General features: G+C 46.3%; 2 protein-coding genes across 4 annotated transcripts in view; one reads left to right on the plus strand and one right to left on the minus strand.

The window, feature by feature from the left end:
• Positions 1-16144, minus strand: part of LOC131212092 (ubiquitin-like protein 3) — a 56383-nt gene extending 40239 nt beyond the window's left edge. Inside the window, exons 1-2 of one of the 3 annotated variants that reach the window (XM_058205828.1) lie at positions 16119-16144; positions 14481-15295 (exon numbers count right to left, since the gene is read on the minus strand). In XM_058205828.1, the coding sequence (XP_058061811.1) occupies positions 14481-14510 (30 nt within the window). In that variant the 5' untranslated portion in view covers positions 14511-15295; positions 16119-16144. Of the gene's footprint in view, positions 1-14480; positions 15337-16014; positions 16078-16118 lie in introns of those variants that run through there. The other 2 variants (XM_058205829.1, XM_058205827.1) reach the window with 2 other exon arrangements.
• LOC131207587 (zinc finger protein 37 homolog) lies at positions 15300-18633 on the plus strand. The gene is made up of 4 exons (XM_058200206.1): positions 15300-15322; positions 16673-16778; positions 16837-16997; positions 17061-18633. Exons 1-4 carry the CDS (start codon positions 15300-15302, stop codon positions 18553-18555), a joined length of 1785 nt encoding a protein of 594 aa, XP_058056189.1. The 3' UTR covers positions 18556-18633.
• Positions 18634-18770: the final 137 nt, after the last annotated feature.

The following is an 18770-nucleotide window of genomic DNA, read 5'->3' on the forward strand; positions in this document are numbered from 1 at the left end:
AATTAAACTATCTCTGGAACGATGTGTTTTCAGTGCAACTCCGTAAAATACCGTAAAATAATTTCGTACGCAACGAAGTTCGCCGGACCCGCTGGGTAAGCGATAAAAACATCTCAGGAGTGTCTTCTGTGTTCGCATTGCAGTGGAACCGAAGACGCACCAAATTGTTCCACGTGGCCAAGGTTTAAATTTAGTTTCCATTCGCCGGCGAGTGGCATTCGGAACGCATGCGAACGTGTCTCGGTGTTCACAGGTGTGATTTTTGCGCGCCAATGCACTGGCGGTGCCGCCGGATGACGTCCAAAAGAACGGCCACCCCCTCCGGAATGCATTTGCTTGGCATTTGCAGTCGATCGATTAAAGGGTGATTCGCTGAGATTGTACACTTCGGTTCTATCGTGCTGTGCGATGGTGCGGCGATGTTCAAAGCGCGTGGTATCGATTTCACTGGAACCGGTGCATCGTAAGAAAACAGTGTCCAAGGTTAGAGTCCACCCTCCTGCGCCTTCCTCCGGCACCAAACATTGGAGGAGGAGCGGCGCAGCATTGAGAATGGTTTCGCTCTGGCGCCTCTACCGGTTTGGCCCTGAGTTCGATTTGACGAGCGAGCTGTAGCTTCTCCGCGCGTCGTCGTCGTTGCTAAGTATTGTTTGTTTCCGACAAGAATTATAACGTCCGTACGGCCAAGCCGCACGCCAAATGTTTTATTGTACGTGCAAATATGCTGAACGAAAAGTGCCCCCGAAGTGGAGCAAAACCAACGGTGTCCAAGGCTAATAATAAAAATAAAAACCAAAATTACAGAGTTTCTAGAGAGTTCGCTAGAGAATGTTGTTTAAAGCCGAATCGAAGGCCCAATTGGTAGGATAATAAAAAATATGTACTCATTTAAACTATTCTTTAACATATCTTCGCTTTAGAGATGGGCCTCTTTCCGTTCAAAAAAATTATAAAAACCACAAAATAAAAGGGAGATTCTGTAGAAGAACGATGTCTCGGTTGCCCAAATATTCAACCCGTGTTATGGCCAGAATTTGGAGGCAAACACACGCATTAATCGGATACCCACCGGTTCCCAGACGTGCAACACACGGTGCTGTTGTACACACGACCCGTCACGACATCCAGCAGGACTGACGTGACCGTCTCACACTAATGACGGCAAAACATAACATAATTCCTATACACTGCAGAGCCCCAATCGCTATTAGCCATTCAAATGTGAGAGAATGTTAAACGCCGTCGGGGATACGAGGGCGAAAAAGACCCAAAATCGAGTTCATCTGCGATAAGCTGACGTTTAGAAGAAAGAGAGAGAGAGAAAAAAACAGAACCGGCCTCCAGAAAACACGTTTACTGAATCCATTCGTTCTCGGTTGGGTTTGCCCGACAGAAATTGGTTTAAAATTAGCATATCGAACACCGAAAGCATGGCGCGTCCGCAGCACTAAAAAGCCGCGCTCTGGATCCTGTGTGCGGTGGAATGCAAAAATCGATTAGCAGTCGGCCTTGTGATTTTCTTATCAGTTTGCAAGAAGTTCGGTGCAAGAACCGTTTTCCCAAAAACACGAATTGGCCCGAGCCCGCGTGCCCGAGTCCCTAGGGCATATCGGAACCCTTCCACTAATTGCTGCCGACCCCGGAAAAATGGCCGGGTGGAAAACGATGTTTATAGCCCGTTGTGGGGAAGGGCGCGCCAAAATGATACATGCTGATGAGACGTGACCGTTGAGTGAAATTCTCCAGCCAGCAGCGGACGACGGGCGCGCTAGATCTCCGACGAACGCCATTCTGGTGCCGCTCATTAGCAAACAAAACCGGCCGTCGAGAGCGAGGGATCGGCTGGGCTGGGCGCGACAGGAAGATCGATCGAAGCGCGATCGATGCGAGCGAGACCGGCGACCTTGGGGCAATAACATAATGCTGCCACTTTTGACAGCCGGTTGCGACAGCCACCCGGACCCAACCCCCAAGGCACACACATGTATGTCACGCGCGCGAGTCCGGCATCGGAGTGGCTGCTAAATTGAAGGTTCGCTCCTCGCGGTCGCTGGTCGATGGGGAAAAGTGCCCAGTCGAGGAAGGTTAGTGGGGGGGTCGATTGTGAGTTTAACAAATCGAACGAAAAACGCATTATGCGTCGCCGAAGGTCTCGGCATCATCTCGAACGTGGCTGGCATCATGTCTGCCGGCGGCCCCCGGGCTGTATTATTATTATTATTTTTATTTTTTTTTCATCGTCCCATCGAGCGGGGGACAAGCATAAACATGGTGTTCGCGTCTTGCGAAACCATATCGTGCCAGACGCAGGCTCTCTTCGGGTGAGTGTGATGACAGAGCGCACACGCGACGTGGTCTCCCATTAGTGCTTCGACGGACCGGCACCAAAAATCCGAATACCTCGTTTTCCGCGGCCTTCTCGGCAAGATTCGGACCACTTGAGAGGAATCTGTAATGCTAGCTGGCGAGGTGGGGCCCACGTTGCGCCAGTCACGTGCATGTGCAAAGATTGACTTTGTGGTTTACGAAAACACCCGTCATCGTAGACACGCGTAGCAAACGGAGTAAACATAACGGATAAAACTCAATGGGCGCTCAAAATAGCGCCTAGTGCTTAGAGTGCGGGACTATTCAGTTGTTGAATATTTTTTGATCAATCGAAAAACTGTTCGCTGAAATATACGCACCACGCGTGTGGTGCGTGTAGTGTATTGGAACCACCTCGGCAATGAGCTTATCTGTCGTACCTTCATCGCCAGCAAGCTGTCGGATACACCCAAACCCTTTCACATAACGTGGAGGTCATATTATCGCCCCGAGATTGAATTGACGTAACCAAAGCAATTAAAATTATACTTTAAAACTCACGCAACTTGCGTAAAATCGGACAGATCAGCTGGGATATGTAAAACATAAATCTGTGAAGGTAACTTTCGTGTCTTACAACGAATTGGCAGCTGTTGCAGAACTTATGTTTGGAGTGCTATGGAACTACTCTTTCTACGGATTGGTGGCCAGTTTTTATATGCTCGAAGGCCGAAGGCCACCAGACATATTATACCTTACACTCCGGTGGCAGGAGAATTGCACAAAGAACTTGAGGTTGTTTAAATGTTTTCTTCCATTTCGTTTCCTCCATAGTACCTAGTCCTCCAATTAACGTGTTAGTGAAAGAACCAGATTGAGAGTTTTTTAACAATCAAAATCACCACACGCAGCCGGCCATCGGATGCGCCTAATTTCGGGTGTTCTCTCTCGGGCGGATTGCTCATCCGAATGGACTCTCGACAAACGAGATCGTGTTACGGATCAATGGACCGTATCGGACTGTGTGCGTGGCAAGGCCTTCCGGGCGATGGGGTGTTGAGCGACGCCCAAGGGGTGCAAAGGGGGTTGGCTCCTATGCTGGTGACCGAACCGGGGCGTCTACGGTCGGTTCGGCCACCGCCTTCTATCTGTTCCTACGTCTTCCCATAACGCTGCTGCTACTCCAACGCGCTAGCCATTGACCTTTGGTGGCGTCGCCCGAGGTGAGTGGCACGTTGGTGTTATTATGCTGCGCTATGCTGGCCTCCACCGAAACGAGATTCTTGATCAGCCAAACCTGGGAACGGGGAGCGCGAAGAAATCGAAGCTGCTTGAAAGTTTCAATCGCTGAGGAGGATGTTGCCAAGATTTCGAAACTTGAACCACCGAAGGCACGAAGCAAGGTGGACGCGCGCGCGCTTGTGTCCGGGACCGAATCAAAACAGAGTTGGAATGAAAATTGAAAACCCCACCCGAAGCAATCCGGTGGGACGGCGCGGCAGTGGTTCATTCCTCCAACCGGTGGTTCCGAAGATGACCAGAATGGGTTTTTAACCCGTCGGGCTACTTTCGATCATTCGAGGAAAGATAAAAGACTGGCGACCTAGCGACTGTCTGCCTCCGGCCCCGGGGAAAATAAAAACATGCGAAAATCACAGTTCTGGCCGAGGAAAGAACGGTCTCTGGCGTGTTGTACTAGAAACATACAATGCAGGGCCATAAAGACTTTCCCAACGTGTTCAACATAGGCCCGGGAGAGCCTAATGGGAACACGGACAAAACGGATGGACTGAGAAAATAGGGAGAAAGTGTACCAACAAACCACCAACATGCTGGACATGTGGTTCCTACCGAAGGGATCATTCTTCAACTGCAATCTTAGAGACGTATAATTTGTGAGTACGAATTTCATACATTGGCCCCTGAAGACGCACAAACACAGTGGTTGCCCATAGTATCTCCCCTCCGCAACCTCGCGGCCAACCGCAACAATAATGGAGGCCAAGGATCGGGCGCACGCTACACCCAAAAAGGCTGATCTATCGAAAATAGGCCCAAGAACCGACGAACGGTTTCTTCAAAATCCATTAGAGAAAACACAACGTCTGAAAGTGCCTCAGAAATTCGAATGGTAAGAAGTGGGCTCCGTGGAACGGGCTGATCCCGGCCAGGTCTTATGGAGGAAGAAGCAAAAAGGCTAGCGCAGCGCACAACATAACTGATTCCTCTTCGCTACGGAGGGCAGGACGGCAGCGGAGACGGCGATAAGTAGCGACCGGTGGGTCTTGGAACGGACGTCCATTTGGTGGCCGGCCACCAGTGAGAAACCGCGCGGCTCGGAACATGGCGAAGATTTTTGTCCAGCCGCCCAGGCCAAAAGAAACGTCGGAGAATGAAAAGGTACACCACGCTTCTTCTCTGCCCCTGATGATCCAGCCATCTGAGGTGCTTATTGGGAATCGAACGGACGTCGGCGTCCACGAAATGGGATGCAATGGAAAGCGCGGAGCGTCGAATACCGCGAAGGACCATAAATTACGCGCTACTTTGTTGTGCGTAGAAGGGAAATTCGAAGGTTCCTTACTTGTCACCCGTTCCGGCTCGGCCGAGCTGCGCCCGAGAGAGCAGTCTGAAATTTATGAGTAAAATCGTCTACAACAAAAACTCCTACGGTTCCTGCTCTGTTCGAAGCGTTGCTCGAGACAGTTTGCTTTATGTTTATAGCACACCGTTGTTTACATTCTTTCACTATTTTAAAGCCATACCTTAGACCCGAGATCAACCTCAACTCAAGCTCAGCCATCACACCTTTTACACCACTACTACTCTACGTAAACCGTTAGCCGGTTGATTTTATGCTTGTGTCTTTCCGGGCAACTTAACCACATTTAATGCTGTGCTATGCTTCTTAATGAAGCAAATGTACGAAAGTCGACTAGAAATGATCGTATTTCCAGTAGAACATTTTATGAAGGTGTAAGGGATTGATGATTATTTCAGCCCTTATCGACGACCATCAAGCTCCTCTAACATTCAACAACTGCCTTTACCAGCAGTACACTAAGTATTAATAATTTTTAAACCAATTTAGAGCTTGTTGTAACAACTGTCATTAGAACATAATATCCACTCGTTGAGAAGAAAGCCAATCAAAAAGTTCTACAGTATTTCTTAGAAACGCCAGATTTGCATAATGAAATTACTTTCTGTTTGACATACTGTGAAAGGGGTTAAAAGTTATGCTTTCGAGGGCCAGCGAGCAACCTTTTGCCCATTACGCGTTGACCAGCGCAGTTCGGGAATCGGGTGTCCCGGCGGGATCAAATATGGAAACCGCGAAACCCGGCAAAATTTGGTTGAACCCAAAATAAGAAATGAAACCATCCGCGCTTTTGGCTGGACTTTTCAGAGTTTCGAACGACCGGTGGCCCCTTTCTGGACCTTCTGGAAACACGTAATATTGTCACACTAAACACTATCGCCAGAATTGGCCGGAAGCAGAATTAATTAAACTTTTTCCCGAGCTACGTCACGTAAAACTTGAGCCAAATCCGGATCCACGCCGAAGTCCAGTACATGATGCACGGTGATCGTAAGCCAATTTTATGACGCCAACAGCGTTGCTGATGAGCGCGTGGCCAAGCCAAGAAGTTTTTCGATTTGGTTCCAAAATGTGAGAGAAGAAGTGTTACCCCGGAGACCGCGGGCCAAGCCAATCAAAGTGTGGCCAAAGAAGAGGAAGAAGTCGCAGTCATCAATTTAAACATTTCTATCCAGCTCTTTGATGTTTTGCTGGGCAAAGTTTCCAAAACCGTATTGCAAGCAAATTACATTTGAATGTTCGTTGTATGCACAAGGGTTACTAACATAGAACAGTAATTTAAATGCCCTCGCATGTAGTTGGTGGTTTAACGAAATTATGTTGTTTTAATCGGACAACAACAACAAGTAAAGCAAAATAAAAGTTACTTAGTACATGGCTCCAAAGTCCCAAAAACGGTAATTTATGAAAACGTGTGATGCAGCATGTTTTTTTAAATAGGAAAAGCAACATACAACAAATCAATGCGCTTTTGCTCCAATCTGTAGGCTTCGTCCGTCCGGCGCATGCGACCGAGAACACAATACGACAGAACGGCCGAGCCATTCGCGTACGTAACATGATCGGATCATAAAACGACGGCATGTTTAGCAAACAATGGCTCATAATAGCCTTTTGTTTCGTCATGTTCCTATGTAGTGTCACTGTGTATCTATTTTCCTCAACTTTCTACTCTTCTCTCTCTTTCTCACACACATGACTGCAGATGTGCGTAGCGTCTTCGAGCCAAATGCAAAGACACTGTAAACCGCCGTCGGTGTTGCGACACCGGCAAGAAGAGGCTTCCCGGGCTCCATGATCTATTATGAACTGTTTCACCCCATATGCTGCTTCCGGGCAGGTAGACATGGGCGTCCACGGACCGTGTCTAGTCGCTGCTTTCTCTTTTTTACGGCTTGACCTTTTCTTGCGCGTTCTATCGGAAGACGGGACGAAACCCTGGCCATAACCAATCATTACCGGGTCCGGGACCGTAGGGTTCGATTAGGCAATCATGGCAGTTGCCGGGCTTGAAGGAACCCTTACACACGTCGCTGTCGCCACTATCTCCGACACGAAGGCCCGTGGCTGACTCATGCATCGTAATGAGAAGTGATGCCATAAACTGCCGAATTCGAAATTACACGAAACGTTTCCCTTTCCCTGAATATTACAAAAGGGTTTAAGGTATTGATTATACGATGACGATTGAATAAAGCACCTTCTTAATGATTATCAAATTGCCTCGCGTGAGGTAAACAATCAAAAAGAATCATCCGTTAATCGTAGAGAATAGTTGTGATAACTACAGCGATAAATACGATATGATTTTGAATGATCAGCTTTGCAAAATTAACGTAACATAACGATGGTAAATCTAATTCGTATGATGTAAGTGGCTGCGTTGTGTTTTAAATAAAATTGGTTTTAATATTTCAAAAGAAAATAATCAATACAAGACGTCGCACCAGTGTTCAGTGCCCCAAGAACAAAATCAATATTGTATGTAATTGTTTCATCAAACTGAGAGAAGACGTAACTTATGGGTTCTAGACAGGGTCTCAAGGCAAAAGTTCTCGTTGCACTTATTTACGCAACAACAATCTTTTACGGTACTGAAATGCTCCAAACGTAATAATTGTTCGTCACATTCCTACCTCAAATCCCTGGTGCAGGTGACGATGGAAGACAAAAGTGGCCTCTTACCTTCAAGAGAAAATAAAAATAACACCAAATAGTCTATTAGTTTTGTAATACCACATTCAGTGTAAAGTTTGTATTTTTGTGTTCACTTCCTTCGTAACGAACGAACCACGATTACATGCACACGGCATGATAGTTTCCGAAACAAAAAAGCCACGAATGGCATGATCGACCCCGAGCTGGCAATGAGGTGGTCGTGTACGGTTATGCAGCATGACTGATACCTGCTGGTACCGGGGAAATTTCGAACCGAGCGCTGGGCAAAATGAATCAACCACATATTTCCCGTGGTCATTATCGACGCGAACTTTCCACCAATCGCGATAAAATCCCCTGCTTCTCCACCCATCCACCCATCGGAACAACGGTAACGTCAATCGTTGTGGGCCTCTAATAGCCACTAGGCAACGTACGCGCACACTCACCACAACCCGCCGTAATGCGATATGGCGAAGAAAATTGAATGAAAAGCTTAAAATGGAAAACAGAAACACTACGCAAAAGAAAAATGAGCGACAGACGCGAATTGGCTTCCCGAGAGCAGCCCACTCGCACCATTGGGCGATGACGTCAAAGCGAAGCTTATGAATGCCTTCGAATCTTCCCAACCAAACACACATACACACACGAATGCCGCCAAATCCCACGCCTACACAGCGGATGCACTCGGCGGAGCCAATCTGACTGATGAGTTGCATACGGTTGCAACATGCAACCAGTGTAGGTGGTGGCACAGACAGTTTCTTCGTACATATTACGTATAGGCGTACAGACGATAACTCTGTCAATAATTTACACAGAGACTTAAAAGCGCCGTGTAAAAATCCTTCGCAAATCGGCCACGGTTACCACGTACTGTACACGCCCTGCTAAATATTATTGCCAGCATAACTTATTCGAGTATTTAATTTGTTTTCATATTATGATGATGCCCCTTGAAGTGCCTAGTAGAGCGTGAGTCATTCAAAAGTGGTTCTAGAGACAACAGGATGCACTGAAAGTAACAGGTGGTATGGAATCAGCACACGCAGCATAGCGGTGTGGAGAGGCCTTAAGCTCGATGTCCACAGACCGAAACTGAACTCGGGGCTCACTTTGTGCAGCCCTGAGGCAGGGATTAGCAGCTTAGAGATTGTTCGGTGAGACCATCAACAGTTGCGACAGTATGTTTGAAGCAAAAGTTTGCATAATTCCCTAGAGCAGCAAATTCATGTTCGTTTCATCTAGGAGGAAACAGAAACGCGCCCCCAGGCTGCGGGTGTCGCGTCGGAGACGAAATAGACCCGGCAAGAACGTGTAACGTCTTGAAAAGCTAAAACAATTTTCTCGGGATTTTGGAGAGGTTAAATGCAAAATTGATATGTGCCGAACAAAGGCATCGTCTCGGGCGGCGGCACTAAAAGATGGCCCTTATATTTAATGCTTAGCAGCCTTCAGCGACCTTTTCCGTGTGCCCCTGTGCTGAGGTCCTATGTTTCTTGCTGCCTCTGGCAGCAATCATAAAAGCGATGCTCCCACAAGCCTATTTTCCCTGGAGGACAACCTCTTACCCACACATAGTGGGCTTTTGTCATTTTTCATCGCTTCACTTCCCCACTAAAACCACGGAACCCACTTTTGGGATGATACCGCCAGTTTTTTTCGCTTTCCTATAAACATTTTTTTGCGCGATTAAATTACTTTATTGTACCACCTACTTTTCTGCCTATCTCTCTCTCTCTCTCTCTCTCTCTCTCTGTCTTTCTTTCTCTACGATGACCCATTATAAATTGTCGTCGGTGGTCGCATTTTCCATTTTCGTGCTTTTCTTTTGCCACACTGTGCCACAGACGGGACATGCCGAGTTCGCATCATTACCAACCGATATTAAACTTTTTTCTCTGAGCGCTTCCGGCAGGCGGATGGTTTGAGTGCGAATTTTTTCACCCGCAATCATAAACCCACCCACACCGAGCGATATTTAATTTTCTGCAATGACAACTACTGCGACTCCGGGGAGGCTCCCGGGACGAGCGCGCGAATCGCTTGATAATGGCCATGGAAAAATGGTGAAAGATTTCTGCCTTATCTCTGCTCATACATCTTCACCGTCCAATCGAGCGAACCGCCAGGGCACCCTTAAGGGGAGTGCTTTGAAACGGGTGCTGATGGTGACAATGGGGAAAATTGAAAACCCCTCCCGCAACCCTTCGCATCCCTCCTCGTGGTGGTCCATCAGAGCACGGAAAGTGGGAAAAATTCGAGCTAAATTCAGGCAAAGAAACGAAAGCCACTCAACGGTCGAAGCCACGGTCGAACCAAGGCGTGTCCCCCGTTGAGCTGTGCTCGATCATAAAACATTGTCGTGGCCATCTCATCATGCACAGGGCACAGGATTTGATGTTGGGAAAGTAATTCGTTAAAATAAAAGCACCAACCGAACAGTGGAACAAGCTTTGTGCGCTGGTCGGATCTCGCGGGAATCGACGATGGTAGGATGCAGTGCACTTTCCTCGTTTATGGCGAATCCGCAGTCATCAGCAACTCCTTTTCGGGACCAACATTTTTCTCGCAAAATGCAATCCTTGATGCCAGATCAATGTCTCCTGCTTCGAATCAAAGTTCGAAAGGGAGCGGAAACGCTCGTTACTGTATAGGACGACGGTCGACTTTTGTCAAGAAATCCGATTCCAAAAGAAAGGTTACTGATTGGAAACTGTTTCCTTAGTAATAAGTCGTCAATGGATGGAGAGATGGTTTTATGATCCCAGCGCCATTAGTTTGCCAATCATACTTCCCTGCGTTATAATTCGCCAACAGAGCGTCCCAAAGATGTGGACATATTTTCATTAGAATGCAACATACAAAAATATGCTTGTGCAACACTAAAGTTACTCTGACTCATGCTCGCCGGGAGTCGTCTCAGATGCTTTGTGATTGAAAAATGGATTCGAAACTGGAAACAGATGTTTCGAACGTTCCGAAGGTTTTAATGTTCCAATAATGGAGTGCGTGGGAACGAGCACCATTTAACGCCGTCGACGTTGTCAGCCAACTCAAGTATGTTTATGGTGCACAACAACAGGTCCCTCGCTTCCAGTCACGCTGATCCTTCACGGGTTCTCTTTCAGGTGCACAAATTTCGACAGCATGTGGCGTAAGATAAGTGGAACTGAAAGCAACATTAGGCTACTCTGGTGTTGACGGTGGAAGTAATGGCCACTGTTGCGAAAGAACCAAAAGCCTTAAACCGGATCCTTAGTCAGAAAACCCAACTTTGAGTATCCTTCGCACCGAAAGGGGAACAGACCCTGATCGATTAACGAGCTCCCTTCGGTCACAGGATAATGGTTGAAGGACGAAAGGCTAAAGATGTGGCCACACTTCAAACATACTTCACCCGAAAACCTCCCCCCGAGGAGTTTTTCAACTCTCTCTCTGTCTCTCTCTTTCTCTCCCTCTCTCTCTCTGGAGAACTGCTGCCCTTTCAAGTCAAATTTTGTGAAGGGTTTAGCGGCAAACGAATCATAATTCCTTCGGCCCTCTCGTTCGTTTGTCAACCACTTGGGAAAGCAATTTACTACAAGCTGTCACCAGCTGAGATTGAGTAATCAAATCTGCCACCGCGAGCCACGCCTTCGCTGCTCATGTGGCACAGGCATACACAAAAAAAAGAACTCGTAAAGATGCGGTAAGCACAATGAGGTAGTGACATCCGACACCGCACCCGCAGCGATAATGATGGTGGAAAAGTTGTCGTTGCTCGTCAACCGGAACACTTGGCCCCGTGTGGCGGACATATTCCCTGCCATATCTAGTGTATCGTTTTGGTGAGGAAGCCCACGGGAGAGCACGTTCAGGCGCACAGGTCGATTGGAACATGGCGCATGGATTTTATATCCAATTACAGTCTCTATGTCTATTGCAGGACAGTTTTACAATTAGTTGCCCAAATCGAAGTAATGTTTCTGAGCCTTTTGAAATCAATCTCTTGTTTGGTATCGAAAGGCGGCGACTAGCGACCGGTAGTAATGATGTTTTCATATAGTTAAAGCATATTTCGTGTATGCTACTATTTATGTGACACATTGTAGATAATGCCTTATCGACATTTTAGAGAGTATTCTCTCCATTCATGAATTTGAGAAGGAAAGTATAAATGTGTTTGGCTTGCTTGGGACGATAACATTGCGTGGAAACAAAAACTAGCTTGAATGTTTTCTTCTGTTTCGTTCCTTTCCCGAGAGAATTCTTTAAAAATCTGTTATTAATTGCTCATTTCCAATGGCCATGGCCATTGGATAAGCATTCGTGAAATAAAAGAAATAAATCATCAAAAGCTGAGTGTCGACAAGAACCAATAGCAAACTTTAGAAAATCGCCATATTTCAAATGCAAGTGCAGTGAATTTTTAATGTAAAGCTGCCGCTGCAATTAAGGTGTGCCTGTCATATCAACTTTTGAAGCATGAGAGGCATTGCAAGCCCAGGCGAGTGCATCAGCAAAGAGGACAACCATCGCTGAAGGAAAGAGATATGTGCGCGCGAGAAAGGACCTCTGCAAGAGAGACAGAGAAAATAGAATGAAGGACGGAATGAGGCGAGCTGTAAGATGAAAGAGCATGGATCGGAAACGCTGGGAACGTTGTTGCTCTGGTTGCAGCGGGACAGAAAGGGATAATGGCAGCGCCCACCGAGTCCTGGCAAGTTACATCGCGCATGCACTGCAATATCCGGTGCTTTTTACGAGGCTGCAGGTTGAAATTTTTCGATTGCAGGCGGGCAAAGTGAAAATTGTTTGTTTTCTTGTGCTGACGAAGGCTGGCAAGGCCGACACACCTTCCCTGCTGTCCGAAACCCGGTCCTGGGCGAGGCTCACTTGGGGGTCGAAAGGCAGTAACGAAACTGGCGATAGCTTCGTGCTGACGTTCGGAATCGGTCCATTGTCATCACGATAGCAGATAAACGTTTTACAGTCCCAACTATGCCACTCTACTGGTTTCATTACGAAATGGAGAGAACCTTATCGGCGGATTATAATGTGTTCTACAATAAACACCCTCCTATGTGCCTGCGGTGCCATTTGCTGCTGGCTGCTGCAGACCGACTGAGAGCCCCGTAACACTCGACACCAATTCGGTATATTGGATAGTAGAAGAAAAAACCCATTAGCCAAATAGCTAGAACGCATACCAACCAGCAAAACCACCCGCCAACCACGGACTATCTTGTCGAAGGTGGAGCAAAAATATGCGGCCAGCACCGTGGGTGGATTACGGTGATTGAATAGGATGTGCGCGGTAAATTAAAATAAAAAAGGCAGTTAACGGGGACAGAGAAAGCGAGAAAGTAACTTTACGTTGTTATCGCTGCTATTTATCGTCCGCTCATTAGTTAATTAATTGATCGTGTAGGACTTTACGCCAAGTAAGAGTCAAATGCCCCGCATCCATCATCTCACCCCAAGTCCGCTGCGAGCGGGAAAGTAATTACCGTCCCTATGCCTTCAGCATCCGACGTCCAAAATATGCTACCGCACATTGTTGTCCTTCATGCTTCATCGTGATTGAACCTCAAATCTTTTCGACAGCGAAGTGAATGAGAAGCGTCAGTTGCTAGGCACCCGTCCAGTCAGTTATCAGTTGCCCTTGGCACATGCCCTTCATTTTGACACTCAGGGAGGTGCATTTTTAATTAATTACCATTCAAAAAAACCGTCAAACAACATCAGAAACCAGTCACTCCCTGCTGGTACGGAACGATTTTCATGATTTCTTTGGCCCAAAAAAAAGGACGGACGTCAAAAAGGGTTTCCTTCTTCTTCTCCTTCGGGCATATTTTATGAGCGCCTGACTCGGTGGGATGGGATGAAAAATTGATTAAATATTGCAGAACGTAATGGCCTGCTCAGACCGATACTAAATTGAGTAGATAATTTATGCCTTTCTGTGCTTGAGTCGCAGGCTCCGTTGATCCCGAAGGGGTCAAAATGGTAGTCTCCTTTACTAAAGCATTCCTAAACATTTATCGATATACTCTCTGCTTTGCAACGTATGGTGTATCGTTACGAGTGAAAGCAAACACAGCAACCGAGTGCACTGATTGTTGCAAAATAGCAACAACGCTTGCACACAGGTACTAAAATCAAAATTGTAGGACACCGGTAGTGAAAAAATCAATAGCGATATTTAGCATTCGCACAGGCCTTCGATTTGTTTTCATTGCAGCATGCTAAAAATGTCACAACATGTGACGCGACACAAAATGCTTCGAATCGATAAACGATGTTTAACCGACAAAAATAGAAACGAAAGGCGACACACTTTGTGTGCCAACGCTGATTGCTGGAAAGCGTAGCAAAAGTACAGCCCAAACGGTGGCACAGAAAATCGAGTGTCCCAGTGCAACATTTCGTTTATTACATTTTTTCACTATTCGCGAATGCGAAGAGAAAGATCAAAACATCCGGTTGTTCAACATTCCATTTACACACTTTACATATTCTGAGGTTCAGATAACAGCGTTCAGAAAATGCAAATTTGCTCATTTCGTGCAGCGGAATGCGTAGAATAATCTCGCTCGTGCTTAGGTCTGTATAAAAAATTTTCCATCATCCGAAACCTGATCATCCGTTTCGGGAAGTCTCGCAAAAGTTTGAGGGTGGCTGTCTGATATAGATCTATTGAGCTTCAAGACGAAAGAATGAAGCGAATGAGAATTGTTATGCTGTGCGAAAACGATACCAAACAAAAATGTCTCCCCCAATTAACATTCGTTGTTGAACTTTTAGCTTGAAGGGACGACCTATAAACGCTTTGCTTTTGTGCAGCAACATTCCCAAATTATTATCCACCAAAGCACCAAACGGGCCATCGGTAACGCAGAAGTCCTAATCTAGTCCTGCCACTTACCTTATCAGCGGGTATGTTTTTAGACGACATCGTTCCTGCCTCCGTCCGCTGCACTGTTGGGTGCACGACAGTTGCAGCGATGAATGTTGGCCGATCCTTCTCCTTCCTCCTTCCAACGGTAGGTCTATTTTACGGCTTTCCTGGACAACTTTGCCTCCCGGTGGTCAGTACCTTCGCGTTACAGTCGTGCCTTCTCTCTTGCACGAGCTTTCAATTCTAAAGCGTGTGCCAAGAAAGTGAGCTTCCTGGTTCAGGTTCGACGGCGCTGTCGTTACAGAAACTACCGTTTCTGTCACGTTTCGCGGAAACGAAGTAATGTGAACGATTCGCAACCAGACGGACAGGCGACAAACGCTATTTAACACACCAAATCGATAAATGGCAATAAATGCTGAACGGTGCTGAATCGTGGTGCTCTGCTTCTTCCTGCAGTTTAGGGATTCGGCGATCCGATTTGTAACACTAACGGATTAGCTTCCCATACGAAACCAGTAACATGCCCACAGCCAGGAGCTCCTGTAGGTTACCGAAGGACCCCACGAAGAAGCGGTCAGGAGAAACCTCAGCAAGCACCACTTTGAGCCGGTGACGGATTCTTCGAATCGAAAAACTGAACTGAAAAAATGATTCACTCTATTTTCACTGCCATTTCACACACCCATTTAGTAGAAGTGGGTCAACGAATAAACGGGTTTCTATTTCAATTTACGAAATTTCGAACTTTCTGGTACACATGTCACAATGCACATTCACGATGCACCAGCTAGCACTGAAATTATGTTACGCTTCACCGAAAGCTGGCCATTTCGTGTAGACTGAATGGGGAACATTGATATGGAGAAAAAGAAGAGCTTAACTTAGGGAAGATGGATTCTTCTCGCAGTTTATCGAACAGATTTGTGCGCAAAAGGGAGCGGAACAGGAACGAGTAATTATGTGCAGAACCACCAGAGATCACCATTGACAACGGGCCCAGGACCAATTTGCACATAACTTCACGGAGCATCGTTCACGATGTAAACACGCATACACCGAACGTCAGCCAGGTATTATTTTCAAACAACACGAACCTTTTGAAACAACCATCTCTATAGCAGTGCGTGGCGCAACTTCAGAATTTTCGCCACACCAACACACTGGCTGACACTCAAGTCAACCACTCAGTGGCGCTCGCGCGTCAAGGGAGTGATTTTTTGGAAGATGTAAATTTTCATCCCAATCCATTTTACAACAACACAATGGACACGCACAAGCAAACGCACACATTCCACGAACTCGCGCATTCAGCGGAAGGGTCAGCCGAATTCTGCTCTGATGACCCCCACTAGATTGCCACCACCGCCGCAATCACCACCACCACCGCTGCCACTGCCTTTTCCTAGCCCGTGGGCTATCGAAAGGATCCCAACAAGGGATTGGTGCGACGGTCAGAAAACTTTCCAAACCACGAGCCTACACTGAGCGAAAATGGGATGTCATTCGGATGGATGTGACGACGATCGCGATTGGAAATTTGCCTCTAGTTGAAACAAACCGAAAACACTGACGACACTGTAACATGGATTTATTTTCCTTATACCCTCGACGGAGAGGAACATTTGCTCGGTGGCACCAACATAGAAATAGAAACGCACCAACCTCGTCCGCACTCAGCACTCAGCACCGTCCGCTTGAATTTTTTTTGTTGAAATAACTCTTTTTCTTTCTGACTCGCTGATTTTTGCGTTTTGCGTTCCCAGTCTCTGTTTTCACCTTTCTCTCACTGTATTTCTCTGTTCGCTCTTGTTTCTCTGCGCTTTGAAGAACTCGAACCAATGAAAACTAGTTCAATGTAGTTTTCTTTCAAGCGAGCGACGTGCTACTTCACGCGAAACTCTTGCTTGTGGTTTCGCAACCGCGACAATATTATTTTCCATATTTTTCTAGTGTTTCGCGGCTCTTTCTGATATTTTTACAATACCTACAGATATTAATACAATCAATAGATTCGGTCTTCCAATTTTAACTATATTTGACCGGAGATTTGAACAGAGCAACAAAACGTCAACGAACTGTCAACAAGGTAAACAAATTACGTTCAACTCATGTTTTGAATTTGGATACGAAATCCAATGGTAAAGAATATGAAATAGTTTGATATTTAAATGTGTAAGCCGTGACCGGGCGAAAATGAATCAAGAAGTGAAGATTCCCGTTTGCAGATTATGCCTCCATATCTCCAGCGACCAACGTTCCATTTTCGAAGCAATCGGCGAGTGTGATCTTTTGGTGATCATCCGAGAGACAGTGCAACTGGACGTGAGTAATTTTAAAAATAATCGCTAAGAGCAAACGTTATCGGAATCCATTCCTACAGATCCACGAGGAAGATGATTTACCTAAAACAATTTGCGCAACGTGCGCTAACAAGCTCATAAGCATTCAGGAACATGTGACACTTTTTCATGCTTCCGACCGTAAACTGCGGTCATCATTAGTCTCCAGTAATAATGCAGCTAGTAGCATCGCTAAGGAAGAGTAAGAGTTAAAAAATTAATGTCGACGCAAGTTTCTCAACGTCTTGTTTTCGTGTCTCTGTAGGCTTGCTATGCCCGCAAAGGAATTAGTGATATGTGTAAGCAACGATTCAGTCTTACAAGACACTGCTAGAAACTCCATCGATCCTTTCGATAGTATTTTGGCTGGAGACCGAACAGATGTCGAACAGCATTCCCCCGATAAGCGGTCTTCAGTTTCGCACACTATTGACTCAGTAGTGATGAGGAGGCAGGTTATTACGAACTGCCGGCGATCTCGACGTGTCCGTGCCAAGGTTGCCGGACACGATGTAACCAACTCCCCAGCAAAAACATCCAACATACAGAAGGATGAAAAACAGTCGGATAATGAGTACGATAATTACGATGAATTATCCTATGAAGAGAGCGTTTCCTGCGAGAAGAATATCACTTGCAACGACATACCGGAGGATAATAGTTTGGAAATAATCGATGCCGAGATTTCGCCCATCGCACAAGTGTTGGAAACTGAACATCGTCCTAAAACACCAAGGAAACGCAGAAAAACAACAAATTCCTCTCGCGACGGGTCTACAAAATCAGAAGGAAGTCCGGCGCTGCGTGACTATAAATGTTACATCTGCAACAGTAAGTCCCTTGGTTCCCAGAAGGCGTTACTGGACCATTTTGCTACACACGTGGACCGTGTTCCGTTTTCCTGCGAGCGATGTGTCATGAAGACGGTCGTCCTAACGCGTGTTCGAACGCTAAACACGCACCTAAAAATGCACGAACAACCGATCAAGTGCGATTACTGTGATCGACGGTACAGTAATGCGTCTGGTAAGTATTACCATACGCAGTTCTACCATCTCGGCGGTGGTGCGCCGTGTATCACGCATTGCAAGGTGTGCGGAAAACAGTGCGGTTCGCAGGATGCGTTACGGAAGCACATGAAGTACCACACGACGGCACTGAAGTGTAGGCAGTGTGACAAAGTATTCAACCATCCAAACAAACTGCGTAACCACGAGCTAAGTCACGATGAAAACAGCGGTTTCGAATGTATGGTGTGTAAGAAGGTGCTACAAACCATCGAATCGTACGATGTACACCTGAAGAAACATACGCAGGAGCGCAGTTATCAGTGCTCGCTGTGTCCGAAAAAGTTCAACACTTCGTGTAATCTGTTCTTGCACATGAAAGTGCATGCCAAGAACGATAACTACCGTCCGACGCGCTCCTGGCAGGAACACTACACGATAGTCAGCCGTGACCCGATGCACTATAAGTGCAAGCACTGCGAACGGTATGGCACGGATAAAGTGAACAACATGATCTCCCATTTGCAGGCGCATTTCAAGGAGTATGAATGCGACCGTTGCAAGCGACTGTTTGCCACAGCCAAGCAACTTCGCGCCCACTACACCACGCATACTGGAGAGAAACCGGAAATGTGCCAACACTGTGGAAAGTGTTTTGCGAACAAAAACGGTTTGCGCACTCATCTGCGAACTCACACCCATGAAACAGTAGCAGTAGGCAGAGGAAAGATGCGTACAAAAACTTCCGATTAGTTCGTCCACCACGGGAGTTCAGTCTTAAATTAATGCCCAATTGATGTAATTTAAATAAAATACATTAGACACAGACAAAGACCGTTGGCACAGTTTAATAGTGCGGTTCACAGTTGATACTGCGAATGCTCAATAAATTTGCCAAACAAATACTTTTTGTAAAAATCCGTTAAACAAATATTTACTTTTTTATTCTTATAAATTAATTTGAATGC

The sequence above is a fragment of the Anopheles bellator genome, chromosome 2, assembly GCF_943735745.2.
Source record: "Anopheles bellator chromosome 2, idAnoBellAS_SP24_06.2, whole genome shotgun sequence".
NCBI lineage: Eukaryota > Metazoa > Arthropoda > Insecta > Diptera > Culicidae > Anopheles > Anopheles bellator.

Bases quoted from the DNA above. Each gene is read 5' to 3' on its own strand.
- LOC131207587 (XM_058200206.1), top strand. From the start codon at position 15,300: ATGGGGAACATTGATATGGAGAA. The intron at 15,323-16,672 runs AAAGAAGAGCTT...AGTGAAGATTCC, and splicing joins GGGAACATTGATATGGAGAA to CGTTTGCAGATTATGCCTCC. The intron at 16,998-17,060 runs GTAAGAGTTAAA...GTGTCTCTGTAG, and splicing joins AGTAGCATCGCTAAGGAAGA to GCTTGCTATGCCCGCAAAGG.